This window comes from Ambystoma mexicanum, chromosome 5q, assembly GCF_040938575.1.
Source record: "Ambystoma mexicanum isolate Mex_15411 chromosome 5q, UKY_AmexF1_1, whole genome shotgun sequence".
NCBI lineage: Eukaryota > Metazoa > Chordata > Amphibia > Caudata > Ambystomatidae > Ambystoma > Ambystoma mexicanum.
Genome location: NC_090933.1, coordinates 886,274,181 through 886,294,197, shown reverse-complemented (window position 1 = coordinate 886,294,197; position 20,017 = coordinate 886,274,181). Strand labels below are relative to the sequence as shown.

Genomic DNA, 20,017 nt, shown 5'->3' with positions numbered 1-20,017 from the left:
GCCGACGGGGAATATTCATGAGCATGTGAATCCATGCCAGACCCATGCTGGACAACAACAGTTACAGGTAAGTAATTTGTTCCTTCTCTACCACAAAACCTGCCACAGCCCCAGGTGGGCATTTTGGACACTTTTGAGTGGGGCGTAGGCTCTGGCAAGCAGGGTATGATGTAAATCATGATGATAGTTTGCAAACTATAGCATGTAATAGAGAACAGGTCCGCCATCTTGGTGGGCTATCACCACTTGCCGAACCTTGGAGGAAAACTCAAATTTTCCTGGAAACTCCTAAATAGTCACAGTTAAGGCACCCCTTGCTCCCTCCTGGATAAGAAGACCAGAAAATACATCTAGGTTTTCTATGCAAATAAGTAGCCGGTGGCACAGATTGGCAAGTGTGTGGCCCTCTAAATGTTTTGGCTTATGGCTCTCCTTATCCCTCACCATTGACTTTGCTAACTCATAGGCCAAAACACTGTGAGGGTTACATATTAGTACAACCTGCTTTAATGTATTGAATCATGTTGCAAATGTGAGGGAGGGCAAAATGGTGCGACAAATGTGTACATATTGTTAAAGATTGTATCCAACAGATTGTGATGCTTTACATTGTATGCTTTTTTAGGTGTGTTCCAGGTCATTCAAGTTGGAACAGGCATCTGATGCTTTGAAACGTACCATGGCATCTTTTCTGAAGTAAGATACTGATGTTTTAATTTGATTTATAAATGTCAAAATGCTCTAATGCTTCTGTGACATCTGTGTCTGGTTATTTGTCTTACATGAATTAATTTAAGGCAGTTTAGAGTTATATTTTGTTACTCAGATTTTATACTTAGTTGTGTGGTCTTACTGCACTAAGACCTAACTGAAGTGTAGTGTATTGTGCCTCACCGGGGGTTAACAGACTTGGGGGTAAACAAGGGGGGAGGAAAAGGCCAAAGAGAAGAGGATGGCTGAAGCATAAGTACGTTTGAACAAACAGGCAACTTGGAAAGATAGGAAGATGTCACTGAGGAGGCATTGTTATGTTGGAGATCTTTTATACTGCACAAAATCACCACCATAGTCACCTCAGACCACCAAGGATTATCTGGAAGCTTGTCTATTGTTTTTTTAATTTTCTTTTAATGTCATATCCTTAGGTTTTATTCAGTTTATAACAATACAAAGACATATTTCATAACTAGCAAACCTTCAAATATTGTCTTAAACATTTATAAACACTGAAAATGTTCAAGTAACCCCCTAATTTTAAATAACCCTGCAAATTAATCATTTCAGTAAATCAATTAAATTAATTTCTCATCATCCAGACTCCTTCAGTTCTTCTTCCCTCTACTCCTAATTCATTTCAAATCTTATTTCAGAAATCCGCTCCAAATTTTATCAAAAATATAATTTTGCTGTTGCGAGTTCATAACTACTCTTTCAACATTGCAAATTTAATCATTTCATCTACGCAAGTATCTCTAGATGGAATGATTGCTGTTTTCCGATTTCGTAGAATTATCCTTTTTGCCCCCATCAAAGCTTTCAGTATCCAGGTAACTTGATGATACGACAGATCCTCCAAGCCGTATCCTCACCAAAGACTTTTGATCCCAAATCTTATTTGAATGGATTGTGTCCTCCCACATATTCCTCATTTTATGATAATTATCCTTCCAGCTTCAGCTGCTTTGGAATTTTCTTTTGACAAGGGGCGCTGTGTACCGGCTCGTCGAGTCGATGTCCCCTGAGAGCCTCCATTCGACAGTTGACATCATCATCATCATCAGTATAAATAGTGCATGCAGCGCCCGCTGGCTTCAGTTCAGTTTTTCTGAGGCAACGCTTTGAAGAATTAAGGTGCGCTTTGGGTCTGTTGTGAACTTCACTAGTCATTTTCGTTTCAAAAATGTCTTCCCCGGTCGGCTCCATCAACGCCTAAGACGGGCTCCAAGAAGTGCCAACACTGTGGATCGAAGATGTCAATTACGACCCCCACTACATAGGTCTGTGGTGTCTTGGTACCCGTCACCGTACCTCCGACTGTGGCTCCTGTCAGGTGATGCCCAAAACGGCTCTCAGGGAGCATAAAGGTAAATTGACGGTGGGGAGGTTGCCTTCAAAATACCCTTCGAAGAGTTCAAAAAGAATGACCAATGAGTCCAGGGATTGTCCTCAATGTAAAGAATCTAAATGGTCTCGAAGAAGGCCAAGAAACCGCTTCATAGGTCATCTTTGACCTCCAATGATTCCTCGGCTGAGGTAATCAAGTGTCCAACTAAATCAGACTCCCCAGCAAAAAGGGATGCGTTTCGTAATGAAATGCTCAAAATTTTCGAGAATGCGGCCCGATCACCCCAAAGGACAAGCAGAAAACATCCTGTCGATCTGCAAAAGACGGCAAAAGTAAGTCGAAGACAAAATCTTCGAAACCGAGCCTAAGCCGTTTCTGTATCAAGAAAGATCTCGATCTGACGAGAAATCCTCGAGGGCTTCGACAAGTCAGGAATCGGGTCCATCGAGGGTTCCTTGCATTAGAGGTCGACAACATTGACGCCTTCGCTGACACCGTCGGAGCCATCAATACACCAGTATCGAAGATCGACAAATGGGAACCCTGACTTTGAAGTCATTGTCAACGATTACTTTGAGATCGTCGAAGCCAGTGGTAATCCAGGAAAAGGTTTTCAGACCTTTGCCCTAAAAAGATTTTTTTAAGTCTTTAACAGCCATCTATGGAGATAATGAACCTTAAGATAATACACCACTATTTGGGTTACAATATGGCACCCCTAATGTGCCAGATCAATTGATCTCTGATGAGTCTAGATTACAAGACTTATATGTCAACTTTCAGTGGGCCAGTGGATTAGATATCTTTCCCGAGTTAGAATTTGGCAAACCCGATCCTACTGAACATGCTGACTCCTCATATAGGAAACTAATGAGTAAGGTTATATAGTTTTTAAGTTGAGCAGGCCTACTCCTTCTTTTGAGCATGACATGACAGATATCTTGGATCAAGGTCCCCACAAAGATCCAATTTTGTCATTTCACACTGCACTACAAAAAAGGGTCTCCACAAATTGGGAGATACCAGAGACTGCAGCTGCAGTGAATACAGACCATCCAGCAGCGACCCAGAGTATCTGACTACACATCCAACACCAGAAAGCTTGGTGGTTCAGACTGCACATCTAGCAAGCAGTCCTCATACCCATCCATCCATCCCTCCTGATGGATTATAAGAGAGTGGATGCCTGGGCGTGAAAGATATTTACTGCTGGCAGTATGGCATTTAAGTTAACTAATGTAACGTGTACCTTGTAAAGGTTTACGTTTACCCTGTGGGACTGCGTAGCTATGGTGGCTGACCACATCCCAGAAGGAGAGGAAAGAGATGGCTTCCTGGCAATCATCAAGGATGGTATAGAGGCAATGGGTGAATGTCTCCAGTCAGGTCCGGATACTGCAGACAGCATCATCTGATCCATGGCAACTACCACAGTGTTACGCAGGTTTGCGTGGTTGAGGAAGTCCGGGTTTGCACTAGATGTGCAGGCTAAACTACTCAACATGCCATTTGACTGCTCAAGGCAGTTTGGCAGCAAGGCGGATGAGAGTTTGGAAAAGCTGCAGACCTCAAAGGCAGCAGCTAAATCGCTTAGCGCTGCCATTAGGCAGCCTCAACACCCCCTACTCTGGCTCATCGTCCTGGAGAGGTAAGTCCTTTCGATTCTACTCCTCAATTGAAAGAGGACAAGCCGGTCAAAGAGGTCAGAGAAGATTCCGGCGTGGTGGACGAAAGAGAGGTGCTAACCCAACCCAAGCAGCAGCAGTTTTACCATCAGCCGCCGCTTCAGCCGCCTCAAAACCACTCTGAGGCCTGCACTCACAAGACCCCATTGGGAGGCAGACTTACTCAGCATCTGAAAGAATGGCAGGCATTATTTCAGATGCTTGGGCACTGGAAAGTGTAGCTGTAGTGTTTGCCTCTTTCCAAAAAAGGTCTCCGGATTATCCACCGGGGAACAACTTACAAAATTCCGTATCCGCTCCTTGTGCAGGAAACTTTGACCCTGCTAGAGAAAGGTGCAATAGAATATGTACCTGTAGCAGAAAGGAACAAGGGTTGGTACTCCCCATACTTTCTGATTAGCAAAAAGGACAGAGGATTGAAACCCATCTTGGTCTTAAGAAACTTGAACAAGTTCCTCAGGAAGGACAAGTTCAAGACGGTTACCCTTTCCCAAATTCTTCAGGCTCTCCAACTGGATGGTATCATTGGACCTTCAGGATGCTTACTTTCATGTGCCTATCCATCTCAAGCACAGAAGGTACCTGAGGTTCGCGGTTGGCGGTTCTCGTTATCAGTTTCGAGTTCTGCCATTTGGGCTGCCCTCCGCCCCAAGGGTTTTCACCAAATTGATGGCAGTGGTGGCAGCGAGTTTCAGAAGAGGGGGGATTCGCGTCTACCCTCGCTAGACGATTGGCTGATCAGGGCTCGTTCACCTGAAGAAGCCCGTGAACATCTCATCGTAACCTGCCACACTCTTCACAAACTGGGCTTCTCCCTCAATTACAAGAATTCCCACCTGATACCATCTCAAAGAATCCTATTTATTGGAGCAGTCCTGGATGCTTTCTCGGGGAAAACGTCACTACCCGAGGTGAGAGCTCAACATATTCTGCAGATGATCACCACATTTCAGAGTGCCTAGCATCTTCCGGCCTTCGATATATTGAGGTTGCTCAGTCTCGTGGCATCCTGCATTTTTCTGGTGCCAGAGGCTCGCCTGAGGATGAGATCCATTCAATGGGCTCTCAGGACTCGATGATCCCAGTTTTCAGGCAGAATGTCGGACCACCTGGACGTTCCGAGCAATGTCTCTCTGGACCTTCTGTGGTAGCCTTGCAAGGACAGCCTTCTCAAGGGAGAATCTTTTTGGCAGCCATGACCGGAGATACCAGTAGCTACGGACGCTTCACTCACGGGTGAGGAGCCCACGTCAAACGATCTGACAATCAGCAGTCGTTGGTCTCCATCGGACTCCAAACTACACATCAACCTTTTGGAGCTGAGGGCAATCAGACTAGCGCTAAAGGCCATTCTGCCCTCTGTACGGGGAATGAATGTCCTGATAATGACAGACAACACATTGGCCATGTGCTACCTCAACAAGAGAGGAGGTGTGGGGGTTACTACCACTGTGTAGAGAAGCAATACAGCTATGGTTCTGGGCAACTGAAGAAGGAATCTCTCTATCAGCAGTTCACCTTGCCGTAGAGGAGAACACGGCAGAAGATGCTCTGAGCAGGCAGAGCAGAGTCTCCCACAAGTGGGAACTAGCTCAGGAAGTCCTTCAAGAGATCTTCACCCTTTGGGGAACCCCTCAAGTGGATCTGTTTGTGACCAGTGTCAACCGAAAGTGCAAGCTTTTAAGCTCCAGGGAATTTCCCCCCAAGAGGAGCTCTAGGGGAGGCGTTCGTAGTGGACTGGGAGTTTCCACTCGTGTACGCATTTCCTCCAGTCCCTGTCATTCTTCACGTGATCAGGAGGTTGAGAAAGTTTTGGAAACCCATGATCCTAATTGCCCTGGATTGGGCCAGGAGGACGTGGTACCCAGACGTTCTAGACCTGTCCATCGGCCCTCCAATACGTCTTCCATAAAGAGAGGATCAGAAGGCCAGCAACAAAATCTTTGGGTCGTTGGAACAAGTTCAGCAGCTGGTACAGGGATAAGAATGTGGATCCCTTTCTATGTGACACACCTATGGTGCTTTCATTTTTGTTACATTTAGCAAATCTGGGACTCCAGAGTGGAACAATTAAAGGTTACCTGGCGGCGCTATCCATTTTCAAGCGCCCTTCAGAGGAGGATTCATATTTTAAGATCCCTCTGATTGTTCAATTCCTAAAAGGTCTTACTAATGTATTTCCACCAGTTCCATTCAATGTCCCTGTATGGGATCTCACTCTGTTGTTGAGATTTCTAACATGCATTCCTTTTGAGCCTTTACATTCATGCCCATTAAGACATTTAACATTCAAAACTGTTTTGCTTAATGCAATAACGTCTGCGTTTGCAGGTTAAGCGAGTTGCAGGCTCTTTCCTGTTAATCTCCACATACGGTTTTCTATAAAGACAAGGTGGTTCTCAAGGTAAAACCTTTTTTTTTTACCTAAGATAGTCTCTGACTTCCACTTGTCACAAAAAATCGTTTTGCCAAATTTCTATCCACCGCCTCATCTGGGAAAGGAGGAGGAAAGATTACATAAACAGGACCCAAAAAGGGCTCTGTTTTTACATATCTAGACAAAATTTCGCCAAAATGATCAACTATTAATTGGCTATACTGGCCCTAAATTGGGTCTAGCTGTTACAAAACAAACCATATCCAGATGGATCATCCTGGCTATTGGTGAATGTTACAGATTAGCTGGCAAGGACCTGCCGGAAGGCCTAAGAACACATTCAACAAGGGGCATGGCAACCTCTGCTGCTCTTAAGAGGTAACCCAATCAAAGACATTTGTTCAGCGGCCATTTGGTCGTCTATTCACACTTTTTTGTGAAACATTACTGCCTGGATTCATCTTCCATTCATGGAGGACAATTTGCAAAAGCTGTCCTTCATTCGTTCCATGATCAGGACAAAATATAATTCGTACTCCCGCCACCAAATGATTATTGCTTTGGGAGTGTATCCGAAGATGAGGAATACATGGGAGGACACAATCCATTTGAAGAACAAGTTGCAATTTATGAGGTGTTACACTTTACGTTGGTATATGGCACGCCTGGTAATTCCTCTTCAGGAGGGAGAAAACAAAACTGAAGCCAACGGGCGATGCGTGCACTACTTATACTGATGATGACGTTGACAGTCGAACGGAGTCCCTCCAGGGACATCGACTCGACGAGGCGGCACACAGCGCCCCCTGTAGAAAAACAATTCTGAAGCAGCTAAAGCTGGAAGGATAATTACCATAAGATGAGGAATATGTGGGAGGAACATCCAATCGAAAGAACGTTACCATCAGTAACTTTTTCTGCTCTGTCTTCACCCATAACTTTATTCATCACCTCTGCAATCACGCACGAAATTGCTTTTACTTTATAGCAATCCCATAGCATATGCTCTCAGTGCACCTCTTGAATGCACACATCCCCAGCAAGTATCTGTCAGACTCAGACCTTGTCTGTACATGCGTTCTGTTGTCCAGTAGACTCTATTTAGCAACTTCACCTGTCGAGCCCTCTCACCGATGTTCAAGGACATATTCTCTATTGTGCCCACAACTGTCGTGTCAAGAATGTATTCTGGGGATAAAATGAAAGAGAAGGGATGAAGCGAAGGGGGAAAATAGTCTACAGATAAAACAGATAGGGTTTTAAATGAAGGTGAGGCAGGTCAAAGGAAGAAGGATATTACATATGACATCTTGGTGCATGTTGATCCAGCCAGTGTAGTTTATAGATCGGGATTACAGACATTTGGACAGTTAATACTGAGATGCGAGAAGTAGAAGGGAATAATTCTTGAAGACCGTTTTAGAGAGAGAAATGGGTATTACTAAAGGTTGTGTAACTATGTCATGAATTTGAGATGCTCAAGTGCGGACCCTTGAAGTGTCAGCTTTCATTGTGTAGGGTAACTCCTTAAGAACCAGACATAAAAATATTAATCTGCTAGGGAAAAAGCTAGTGCACCCTTTTCAAGAAGAGCAAGAACTTTATTTTGTATACAAAAATGAAAATGGCGACAATGGTGTTAGAAGTCCACTGCCACAGAGCTCTCGCTCTTCCTCAAAATGGAGGTCACTATATAAACACAGAAATCGTCATTTATGATGCATTCGATATACAGTATTAATCCCCCACCCTCATTGGCTGCCGCCTATATACATGCTAATGATTACATATGGCTCCTGTGCCATTGGGGGTGTCTTCTTGGCCGTCTTCTGCACACGTGGGTGACAAATTCCTCACCTCGGAGTGCTGCAAGGTATTTGTTTAAACTTAAAAGGGTAACATCCTAAATTCACTACTAACCACATGATATCTGAAACACTTGTGTATAGGCACGTTACAAATGCCATATATCATGATATGCACCTGGTGGTCAGTATAAACTCAACAGATAACTTTGAGGTCAGTCTCGTCCTTGCAATCAAGGTAACTCTTTTCTCACCCCAGACACGAAGGCGCCCCCATCGTGCCTCCACGTCGTAATCTTATAACTTGGCATCACCCTTTGTTCCGCTGGTACAAATCACAGATCTTGCTGTACTCGGCTCGCCTTGTATTGGCTATCCCTCCCAAAGGATAGACCTGATGTCCTACTAATCCATCCAATTCATGAGGGATTTAAGAGCACTAACTCTGCATCTGCTAATTCATATAGCTTGATCATTCTTCTGGGGGTCGCTAGTGCCCTAAATCTCAATTCCTATTTTGGCAGCTCAAGACCTCTGCCCCATCTCCAATGAGTGTGGCCTTCATACTGGGCCATAGTCCATGTCTCATTCAGCTTCTGAAATTCCTACCTAAATGTTAAAAGGGACAACTTGATACAATTATATGTTGGTGTACGTGTGTGTTCCTGGCTGCGCCTTTAAATTGGCATGTGATAATCAAGTGAAAGATGAGTCCTCATTGTTCTGTGTTTCCAACACGGCCTGCAAGGATTCAGGCCTATTCTTGATTGCAACCTGTTTGAAACCTGAGAGTATTCTCACTTCTACTCCCCTTGGGTCCTCTTCTCGGGTTGCCAGGGAAAGGCCATCACTCTTGGTTCCTGACCCTGGGGGTGGGGAAGCGAAAAAGTATCACCTGGGTGGAGAGTCCCTAGGGATTGGGAATGAGATGCTCTCGGGCGACTCCATATTCCACATTTTCTTTTCGGAAAGAAACCCCTATCCCAAAGAAAGTTATGGGATATTGTTACCTATGTCCCATTAGAGAATGAAAGGAGATATCACCAGTACAGACGTACCAAAAGGAGGAAAAGGAAAGGGATTAAGGGTAAGATAGGCGAGACATGGTATCCCCCCCTTTTCCTATTGACGACTAACCTAGCCCTCCCCTCCCCCGACCTTTATGGGCTGCTTTAAGCCAGCTTCCCTAATTTCCCCATGTGACACTTGACGGTACTGAGACGAGGAAGAGGCAACTTAAGTCATAAAGACTATACCCTTTTACCACTTCAGTACTGAAACGAGTAAGATGCCTACTGGGAGCTCTAAGGGTCAGGCAGGGCTGATTGAGCATCCACACCTGTAGCCTGTCAAGGGGCTGCCGGTGTATAGAAGGAGACCAGCCAAGTAGGGGAGGTGTGAAATAGGGAGGCTTGGGTGTGTGGCAACAGGGAGACCAGCAGGAGACACTTTGGACGAGGCAGCCGTGGTGGGACCGGAGTAAGAGCCAGGATGCCGGCAATTGTCCCAGAGGACTTGTGGGACCCGAAACAAGTGGGCTTTGTATATTCCCCTGGTCTGCAAGCCTTTGTCACCCAGTGCGAGCAGCAGGAGCTGCTGAGGAGAAGCCTGGTGCAAAGGGGACCCCGCCCGCGTCCTGGAAGAAGCATTGCAGCCGGCCTACAGAGAAAGGCATACAGCAGGCAAGCGAGTCTTGCGCCGGTGGAATTCCTGGCTTCAGAAGTCAAGAGGAAGCTACGGGAACCACCAGGAAGACGTACAGAAGGCCGAGTGTGTTGGGAGGGCGTTTAAGCACTGATGCGCTCCTATAGGACCGCAAATGAAATGGTCGGTGAAAATAAACCAATACATGCATATTGAATATCGAACTAAATGGAAACTTAACTTCGAAACAAATACGTGCATATTAAATACGGAATTGAAGGCGATCTTAAAATTGAGATACATAAGTGTACATTGAACAAGTAAACCTTATTAAATACATTTTGCCTCACGATTTGACTCAAACCCTGAAGTTAGGGCTAAAAGGAGCCACACAGTGAACTTTGAGTGAATTCAGTGCGGCAAGGCCACAGATTGCCAAGGGGTGTGTGACACGTGGAGACAGAGCAACAAGGCCAACAAAGAGACGCCAAAGTTGTGCGTGACGACACAGAAAGCCAAAAGGCCAAAAAAAGGAATTAAGTGAAGGTGACTTGGTGCACTGGTGCAAGGGCCAAGGAACGTCTGTGGGCTGAGGAGTCCAAGGAACATAGTTGTGCGACCTGTGATGGGTGGACCGTGCAGTCTAACAACTGTGCCTAGACCAGTAAGCCCTGAATGGTGAAAGATGAGGACAATGAAACCACTGCAAACAAACTGGCGAGGGAAGCCAGGAAAGGGGGGGGGGGTCAGGTTGACCCGGAGTTTAAGACTTTTTGGACCAGATTAAAACGAATAAGTGATGGACTGGAAGACTTTGGGTAGGTAACGCTGAGACTAAGAGACTAAGAGACCACACTTGTTGTCTTGAGAACTGAGTCTCAAGTCCCCCCCTTTTTTTTTTTTTTTTAACTGTTACTCAAAACTTGGGGAAGGGAACCCCGAGGATTGATTTTGAACTATAATATAATATTGAACTGGAGAAAGGTAATCTTAAGACTTCTTTCATGGAACTTTATTGTGCTTGGGGACGGGGAGCTGAAAGAAAGCTGTGAGCGGGAGTGTTAGGCAGAATCCACTGCAGTTCCCTTGAGGAGCACTACAGCAGATTAAGACTACAGGTATATGCAATAAATTCCCTTTGATATCCGTCTGTACCACAAAGATTTAGTTGGTAGCTCTGGCTGAGCAGTCAGACTTATCTCAAGAGGAAGATGAGCAGCATTCAGGGTTTACACATTAGGACTATAGTTTTATGGTACAAAGACACACTGACCAAAGCTTTGTATTAAACAGAATATATATTTATTTTACACACTTCTAGTTCAACACATAAATCACATTTATCAAAGCAAGTTAAAACAGTCAAGAAAAGTATACACACTCCCTTATTTAAATTATGTACAAGTTTGAGCCAGAGTGAAAACTGAGAAAAATGGCACAGGGGTCACCCAAGCAAAAATGGCACTCTAGTAATTTCTCAAAACGGGAGGGAAAGGACAAGTTATACAGAATGAACCTCTTAAATACACGAGCAACACGTCCCAAGTGGATTGTGAACTAGTTAGGCAAGGTAGCACTTTAGCAATATTCATACGTAGGTGAAAACCGAGCAAAACGGCACTTCAGCAATACTTAAGAAGGAAGGAAGAGTGGTTATAAGAGTTTCTGGTGCACCAACACAGTTGAGGGTGAAAAGCAATCTAGTGAAGGCAGTTGTAACAGATTTAGCCAAAGTCAATAGGCCTGTGCCAGAGTTAGTGGTACAGGGCAATGTGCCCAGGATCAAACTGTTCTAGTCACTGCAGTCAAGTCTTTGGTTTAACGATACAAAAGGATGGTGCAGAAGGTAAAAGATAATGTTAGACGATAGGGGCGGCCAACCCAGGCGGTAGGTAAAGGATTTCAAACACCTTTAGCAGTACCCCGCGAAACGGGAGGCCTGGCGGAACAATGTACCTGGAAAAGTGGAAGCGGCTCCTGCGGCGGCAGTGGTTCCTGCCAGTTCCTGCAGTTCGTGTTGTCCAGCAGAAGAAGAGAGGCTCTTGTCGTGGAGGAAGGTTCGAGTTACTGCACTGCCCAGGGAAGAAGCCAGCCGCGTTGATGCCGAAACTGATTAAAAGGTATGCTCCTTTAAATCACGGTCGTGGAAGATGGGTGCCTGGCTGTCTGATCTCCGAGTGCAGGGCACTGGCGATTCGACCAAGGCAGGTCCTGGAAGGCGATTGGCAAACTGGTTGGCCCCACCAGCTCAAGGGAAGAAGGCTCTTGCAGATAAAGATCTTCTCTCGTCGTGTGGGGAAAAGTGGTGAGACGCTGCAGCAGGGCTTCACCGGTGGTTCAGTTGTTGCAGATGTCTTTGGCTTCTCTCCTCTTCGGCTTCTTAGTTCCAGTGGCGACGTCTTATCCTCCAGTCCTCAGGACCCTGCTTTTATGCAGCAAGACCCCCGCTCATACAGCCTAGCTGTCACTCACACAGTGGGGTGGCTCTCCTGGCGAGATAACCCCCCAGCCTATCAGGGCAGAGTGCGACTTGGGTTGCGTAGGCAACCCTGTCCAGGGTGCCTATTCCCCCGCCCACACATCCTGTCTACCCCAGACTCAGTGGCGCCTAGAGGAGGACTTCTGTGCAGAGCCCGCCAAAAGGACAAACAAAGAATCCCCGACCTCGGTTAGGACTATAGAGAAAGACACGAGAAAGAAACTAAATCAAAGTTCTGGCAATAAAAACCCAAAGGAGTAAAGTTAATATTAAAATAAACCGCCGGTATGTTAGAGGCTGTCGGTAAAAGTGGTAGCCTCGAACAATGGGAAAATCCTATAGGAAAATATTTGCGGTTGAATATTTACGGTAGAAACCACTGCCACCAGCCAGAAACTTTTGAGAGAGGGACTGTATGGTACCCCCTCGAAAATGAACACTAGGGAAAAACTATTGACCCTTCTCAGTACCTCCATAGTAAGATGGGTTGTACTGGTTTTGTTCATAAGAATTGACTAGTAAAGTCAATGGGGACTTTACATGCCCTGGGAGACAGTAGTCAGTCCCAGGGTATGGAGTCTATGTTTGGGGGTCGTTATGACACCCCTGTGTCACTGCACTGAGGGTGCTGTGTAACACATGTGGATAAAGATGGTTTCTATGAGGGTGAGAAAACCCCCATAGTCATCAAACACAAAAGAATGGACTAGAACACACATATAGCACACATGCCTAAGAGTGGGATAAAGAGTCTCACTCTTAGCAGGAGAAAAAATAAACCCCTCAAACCCAGCAAAGCTGTTGGGGGGACTCTATAGTTAAGGGAAATTAGTCATAGAATGAGAATTCTCCCTAACAGAACTGAGTCTAAAGGCCCCTTTTGTTGTGAACTGTGTTACTCTAAACTTGGGGAAGGGAACCCTGAGGATTGATTTTGAACTATAATCTTGAACTGGAGAAAGGTAATCTTAAGATTTCTTTCATGGAACTTTCTTGTGCTTCGGGAAGGGGAGCTGAAAGAAAGCTGTGAGCGGGAGTGAGCTCAGAACTTCAAGTTGAACACTGTTTCTTTTGACTTTGATATCCCTACACATGGTTAAACTGTAGTTGTGAGGGCAAGGATAGGTTTTGGACGCAGGCTGACTTTTAAATTGAACTCTTTGACTCCGACTTTCCATAGTTTTATGTGTTAGGGAAATCCCACCTTTGTATAGGGCAAGTTAGGCCTTAGGCCATCCTGACATTTAAGTTAATACATTTTGAACTTTACGTCTGTTGTCTGTGTCATACTTCATAATGCCTTCACAAATCCTAGTTCATGTCATGAATGTTGCATGCATGCAGTATATTGTAAGTAACACTATCACAAAGCAATGGGTAGTATTCTGCTGTATGAGTTCTAAAAGTACATGCTTCCCCGTCGACTACTTCCACCCTCCCCCCAACCCCCACACCGTCCTCTAAGCATTCTCTGCAGTTTAATACATTTTTTGCAATCTAAATCATTTGGGAGGGGCGGTGATCTGAACATGCATCCCTAGGATTGCCAAGGCGTCATTGAAGATCTCGCTCAAAACAAAATCCTAGTAATTCCGGGACTGCCAAGCCTAGTGGCCAAGTCAAAAGTAGACTGCGAGAAAGGAAAATGGGGTACAAATGTAGTCGTGATATTTCTCATCGCTTTCCCACCCTTGCTGCTTTTTAACTTCAGTTAGAAACACAGGACACATTCTCAATCAATTTTAAGTTTGCTTTTAAAAAAATATTCTTATGCAGTGTTTTTATGTGCTGCCTGCATTCCTGCCTCTATAGCTGGTATTAGAATCTTCTTCAAAAGCTTTTTAAAAACAGCACACTAACATAAACGTTGTTGCTAGGCATACCCACTGTAGTTTGTTTTATGCTGACCAGTGTAGACTGCAATCTGCATCACCTATCTTTTCCATGCCCACAGCTATGCAATCCTGCCTTGGTTTATTTGCATGCACAAAATGTTTTTCTTTTGTAATCATATACTGTTTGTTCTTTACCTTCCACCTAGTTTATGACAACCACTATAGTCTAGTTTCTCCATTCTTTCTCTTTTCTCTCCTCCTTTCTCTTTTCTCTCTCATTTCTGTTTTCTCTTTATGGCAGTAGATTGACTTTAGTTCTTGATTTAAGTCCACAGCTTCCCCAGCCTTAGAGGCTCGCTGGGCCTTTCAGGATTTGGCAGAAGTGTCCTGCACCTGCTTCTTGAATCTGCATCTGCCTCTGATGATTAGTTGGCATACCAGGCATCGCTTTTTGCTGCACAGTTGTTCTCACTGGAGTTTCCATGCTTAGGATTATATCAGTAATTGTGCCTTGGGCCCCTTGTTGGTTCATCAGACCTTGTACACAGTATTGTATATTCTTTCTTTCATTCTCTAATTCAGTGTCATTTGTCACTTCAGTAATTCTCTCCAGGGACTCCTGATCTCACACGTGATCCAGCAACTCCTAGTTTCTTAGGGAAGCAGCTCTCCTTTAAAACTCAGTATTTTCCTTCAGTTGCATTTTCATGGAGATTTTTCCTAGGCCCTTTTTCCATTGTGCAGAGATATCAAATTATCTGATTTGAGGTGTTCTCTGGGTTGTTCATGCTTTCCAAGTGATAGTGTAGCAAAGTCCCATTCCTCTTTTTCTACGGCCACGACATAAAATGTCATAGGTCCTGCAGAGCCAGAAATGCCACTTTTCTGGCATACGCTAGGTTTGCAGAGCTAGATGGATGTGTATTTGTATTATATTTATATAGCGCTTTCATCCAAAGCGCTTTACATTATAACAGAAGAAGCAATATACAATGAATTGAACCAATAAAAAACAGTAAGTAGAGCAATTAATCTGTGAGGGGCGTGGGGTGAGGAAGGGAAGGAGGAGGAGGGGAGAAACAGAAGGGATATAAGGGTGAAGTGAGGGAGGATAAGGGGAGGAGGGAGGAGAGGATCATAGGGAAGATTCGAGGGAAGGGGAAGAGGATGAGAGGTGGGGAAGGTTTCAAAACGGGGAATGGAGAAGGAGAGATTTCAGGGAAGTGCGGAAAGAGGAAAAGGTGTAGGTATAGAGCGGATTGAGAGAGGTAAGGAGTTCCAGTGGCGGGGGGCTAGAAGCTGAAAGGAGCGGAAACGAGAGGAGGCTCTAGACTCTGGATTTGCTGCCTTGATCGGGTCCAAAGGCCTCCGCGAAAATTCTGCTAACCTATGAACACGTGGGAATATTTAAAACCAGGGGAAAACAAATTCAACCCAGATAATAACAATCGTAAACCCCCTCCGAGGTACTTACAGCCTCACAAACAGCAGGCAGATGGTATAGGCAGGTAGCTATTCCTGCCATTCATAGAGCCAAAGGGGGAATAAATGCCTCATGTGCACTTTGGTCTACTCAGAAATCCCTGGGCACATGACCCAATCAGGAAACTGACCAGCCACTACAGCCTAGGTGCAAACACTGAAACAAAACCACAGCCAGCAGCATAATGAATTGGCCTTTAAAAGGCAGTTCACCCAGCCAGAGATTATCAGTTTGTGGGAGAGCTGCAAGCAGGAAGACGATGGACCCTGGGATTCCCCAAGCAGGATGGCTTAGGAAAAGGGGAGGCCAGAGGAGGCGCCTCTGAATCAGTTACCGGTGTGTAGTACAGTGAGTGGCTTATTGGAGTTTGAGGAGGGGGGGGGGACTGTTGAGCAGGATGAAACTAGTTTGGTTGGTAAGAAAGCTATTGAACAGGAGCAGGAAGCGACATTGGAATCAAGAACAGAAAGAGAACATTGTTGGGAAATAGATTTGAAGACAGGTTTACTGGATTTCAAGGAGGGGGAAACCTGTGAGCAGGGAAGGAATAGAGATTTTTGGGAAAACAACTACAGGGTTGAAGGAGTGGACTGTTGAGTCAAAGACAGAGAAAGTATTTTGGAAAAGCGACAGAGGGATGACAGGCTTTGACTGGCCTAAAGGGATATAGGCCAATGCCTGAAGGTTTGCCCAACATTCTACTATGGGCTAATTATTTTGATTAAAGTGGACCAGTTGTCTGGCTAAAATGGGCCAGTTTGAATTATGGCACTAGCTTTAAATCAATGTTATTAACCAAATATGCTTTAAGTGCACTATTTCCAAAACTTCCCACGTGGGCAGCACTTAAACAGTCACTACCAAGAAGTAACAAATTGCAATTTGCGACTGAGGACCACTTTTTTCCTGGTGCCCGAGCCAATGTTATGACCTAGTCCAACTGTGTACCTAGTAGAGAAAAATATGGGGTATCATCTGGAAAGAGGAAAAGATAACCGTACAGGAAGCAGAGAAAATTAGAAGGGTTACGGAAATGTGTGTTGATAGAAAAAAAGTTGAAGGTACCAATTTATAAGGGGAGATGATCAACATGGTTGAAGAAAGAATAGGGGCTAATACTTGAAGAAAGAGATACAGGAGTGCGTATTGCAGACTAGTGGCAGGGAAAAGCAAAGGCAGGACATTGGATGCGAATAAGGTTGTTGTATTGTGGTTAGACGGAGGGAGATGATGGTAAGTTGAAAGGAAGTTGGAATTTAAGGTAAGGGCTGCAGAGAAAGGGTTGCAAGCAAATAGAGTGTAAGCGACTTAGGGTTCTGAAATGATGTAACTTCTGTAGTCTTCTGTAACTTCTTAACATAAGCTTTATTACAAGTTACAACAAGCTGTTAAGCACAGAACCACTGGGTCCCATCACCCAGGCTCAACTGACCTAAGCTGGAACCCTACATTCTACACCAAACATTCCAATACCTCACATCAGCATTCCATCATACAGAACAAGTACTTCACAATGCATCTCCCTCCTTGCGTCATGATGTGCTTCACGTGTTTGTGGTGGTGGTGGTGGTGTTGGAAAGGAAGGAGATGCTCAACTGACCTAAGCTGGAACCGTGACACTACATTCAACACCACACATTCCACTACCTCACATCAGCATTCCATCCAAGTCTGAGAAAGAGAGAACTGTCACATAAACCGAGAAGGCAGAAAGGTATCGTAGGAGCCATTTGATCCAGGGGAAAGTATTACAGCAAGTGGAGGAAAGAGATGGCAATACTATGCCGGTAGGGAGGGAAGGGAAAGCTCAGAAGTAGACAGTGCGGGACAAGGGCCCAGGGTAAATCACGAAAGGAGCAGGACAGAAGGGGAACATAGTGCCAACCTGCAGCCCACCCTTGTAGGAAGTGATGAGCCCACAAAAAGTGTGTACCCTAGAAACTGCAAAGGAGACAGCAAACGGGGGTATGCTAAAAGCATCTCATTGGCTGAGAACCTTGGGTCCGTGGCTAGAGGAAATCTTCTCCCCGTGCTAAATGTTGACAGTTCCACTCATACTAAAGGATATAAACGTAACGATAAATCATGTCAACATAAAATATCCTGAAATTAAAAGAACATAGTCAAGTCTGATAAGAGTGTGAGTTAACAAGCTTGGTGTAAATACACGACTTTACTATCCTATAGCTGTATCAGAATTCTCAAAATCTATATTTTATCGTCCTTCAGTTATATACTAAGTAATACTATTTATAAAATGCAGACATGCTTTAATAACTGCGGCTTATGAAACAAATGCTCCAGTTCTTTGACTTTCTCGATGAAGGAAGACCACGTCTTGGCGAATTTAGCCATTCCATTCGTCATCAAGGCTGACATGTTTCCATTGAAAGAATTCCCCCTACTTTAACCCTCTAGTTAGCGATGACTGACCCCCCCCCCCCCAAAGGCCTTCCAGAATGTAACCACGGTTAGTTATACTACAATCAACAGATTGGAAATAAAGTGCCACTTAAATATGCCTTTTTCATCCGAGTCCCTTAGTACAATCAGAAGAAGATTTAGGGGGAGTAATATGTCCAGGATATCTTTGATTTGATCCAAAATGTCTCAAGTTTGTTTATATCCCTGGGCATTCCAATCATAAATGCCTATAACCTCCTATTTTCTTTCACTCTCGCCATTAATGTTTGGACGAGTTATGCTATAGTCTGTGTAGCCTCTGACGGGGGTCATGTACCAACTGTAAAATATTTTACATGCATATTCTTTGATGGTTAAACATTTAGAACTTGTCTTTGCGCATTCCCAAATTATGAATCCAAGAGTCTATTGGGATTGGAATGCCAAACTGTTTTTCAGTTGGGCATGTATGGTTGTATCTTGCTTAACTCTTTAGTTTCAAGTAGCTTATAACATTTTGAGACTTTTTGTAGTCATGGCACCCTCACCATTAAAATCTTTAAAGCCCTTTGTGCAATCTGCTTCCTGACTCGGGCACCTCGATGTTGAATATCCAATGCTGTAGTTGAAACGTTTCCAGCAGTATGAATTTTTCTTTGTTCCAAAAATGTAAGATGGGTTTCATCCTCATATAAATGTCTCTTACTCCTAACTTCCCATTTGCTGTATGTATTTTTTGTCAGCTCTACTAAAAATTGTCAAGTTTGCATAATCAGAGTGAAGGGCCTGTTTTTATATCTAGTAATATACAACCTTTATCTCAGTAATCCAGTGAACAGCGGATAGAAGGAAACAATGGTCCTGCCAAGGTCTTCAATCTTCTATTTAAATTTGCAAGTGGGAGAGAGTTGTTTTAGTGATCCCCTTTTCTATGTCTATCCAATTATTTTGTCCTTGTATTGACAACAAATCCAGTTTAAGACTTATTTGCAAAATGATTAATCCTGCAGATTTTCTTAACCCATATGAATTCAAATGTGTCCTTTTGTAACCGTTTCATTTTGTGTGGGATTGGCAGGGCCCGTGATATACATGGTAATCTTTGTATGAAAGTCCTAATTATTGCAGTAATGCAACCCAACCATAAGATGTCTTTGAGGCGCTAGCAGGACAAATTATCAACACTTGCCTTCCACATCTTGGGTATATAATCCTTATACATTTCATCATACTTTGGTGTAATTGTAATCCCTAGATAATTTAACAAGTGTTCAAATCACTTGTTGAAGAACATTTCCTGTAATTGCACTATTGATTCTGGAGCCTCCTTTATGTTCAGCCCCATCGATTTACTATTGTTAATCTTGAAGCCTAAAATGTTGATAATTTGATGAATTGCTGAAGGAGCTTCTCGGAGTAAGGGTAGAGTAGGAAGTCTCGCAAGAATATTACATCATCCACATAGAATGCTAATATACGAGATGTACCGTAACACCAGATACCTTCAATTTGTTCTGTATTATCACAGATATATTTGCCAGTGGTTCCATAAAAGAAGCAACTATTAGAGGGGATGATGAACATCCCTGACAAATTCCCCTTTTTATATTAAGAGAGTCTGGCTATGTACCATTAACTTTTATGTTCTTGTTTGGAATTTGAAAGTTAGCCATCATTAGATTCACGAATGTAGGGTCAGAGACGCCCCTGCGCCCACGATGCTATCTATATACAGCCAGTCTGTTATTAAATGTTTTATTGGCATTTAATGCCAGCAGTTCAAACAGTTGCCTCATACATGATCCAAAATGTACCACATTTCTGAACCTCGCCTGATATTATTGTGGGTCCCTCTCCCGAAATTAAAGCCATCTTGATCCGTACCTATTTAAGGGGGTAAACTTTTATTAATTTCGTAGCCAATATTTTCGCATAAAGCTTGGCATCTCGATTAAGGAGAGTAACGGGCCGATAAGATGTGCAATCTGTTGATTGCTTCCCTGATCTCAGTAAAAGTACTGTATCAGTCTCTGCCATGGATTGTGAATTCAGACCCAAATCTTTAGAGGCATTAAATAATTTTACTAGGTGCGGGTTCAAGATAGATTTACATGTTTCACAAAATAAGGCAAGAGATGAAATTCAGTGAGGATTAACTGCAGCTAATAGGCTCTGGCCTTGATTTCTTTCGCATAATATTGTTTAATGCAGAGTAGATATTGGGCCGCCATATCTGTATGT

General features: G+C 44.0%; 1 protein-coding gene across 2 annotated transcripts in view; it reads left to right on the top strand.

The window, feature by feature from the left end:
• Positions 1 to 20,017, top strand: part of INTS8 (integrator complex subunit 8) — a 2,196,017-nt gene that overhangs the window by 1,131,847 nt on the left and 1,044,153 nt on the right. For both annotated transcript variants that reach the window (XM_069621379.1, XM_069621380.1), the window contains exon 12: positions 626 to 696. In XM_069621379.1, coding sequence (XP_069477480.1) covers positions 626 to 696 — 71 coding nt within the window. The remainder of the gene's footprint in view (positions 1 to 625; positions 697 to 20,017) is intronic.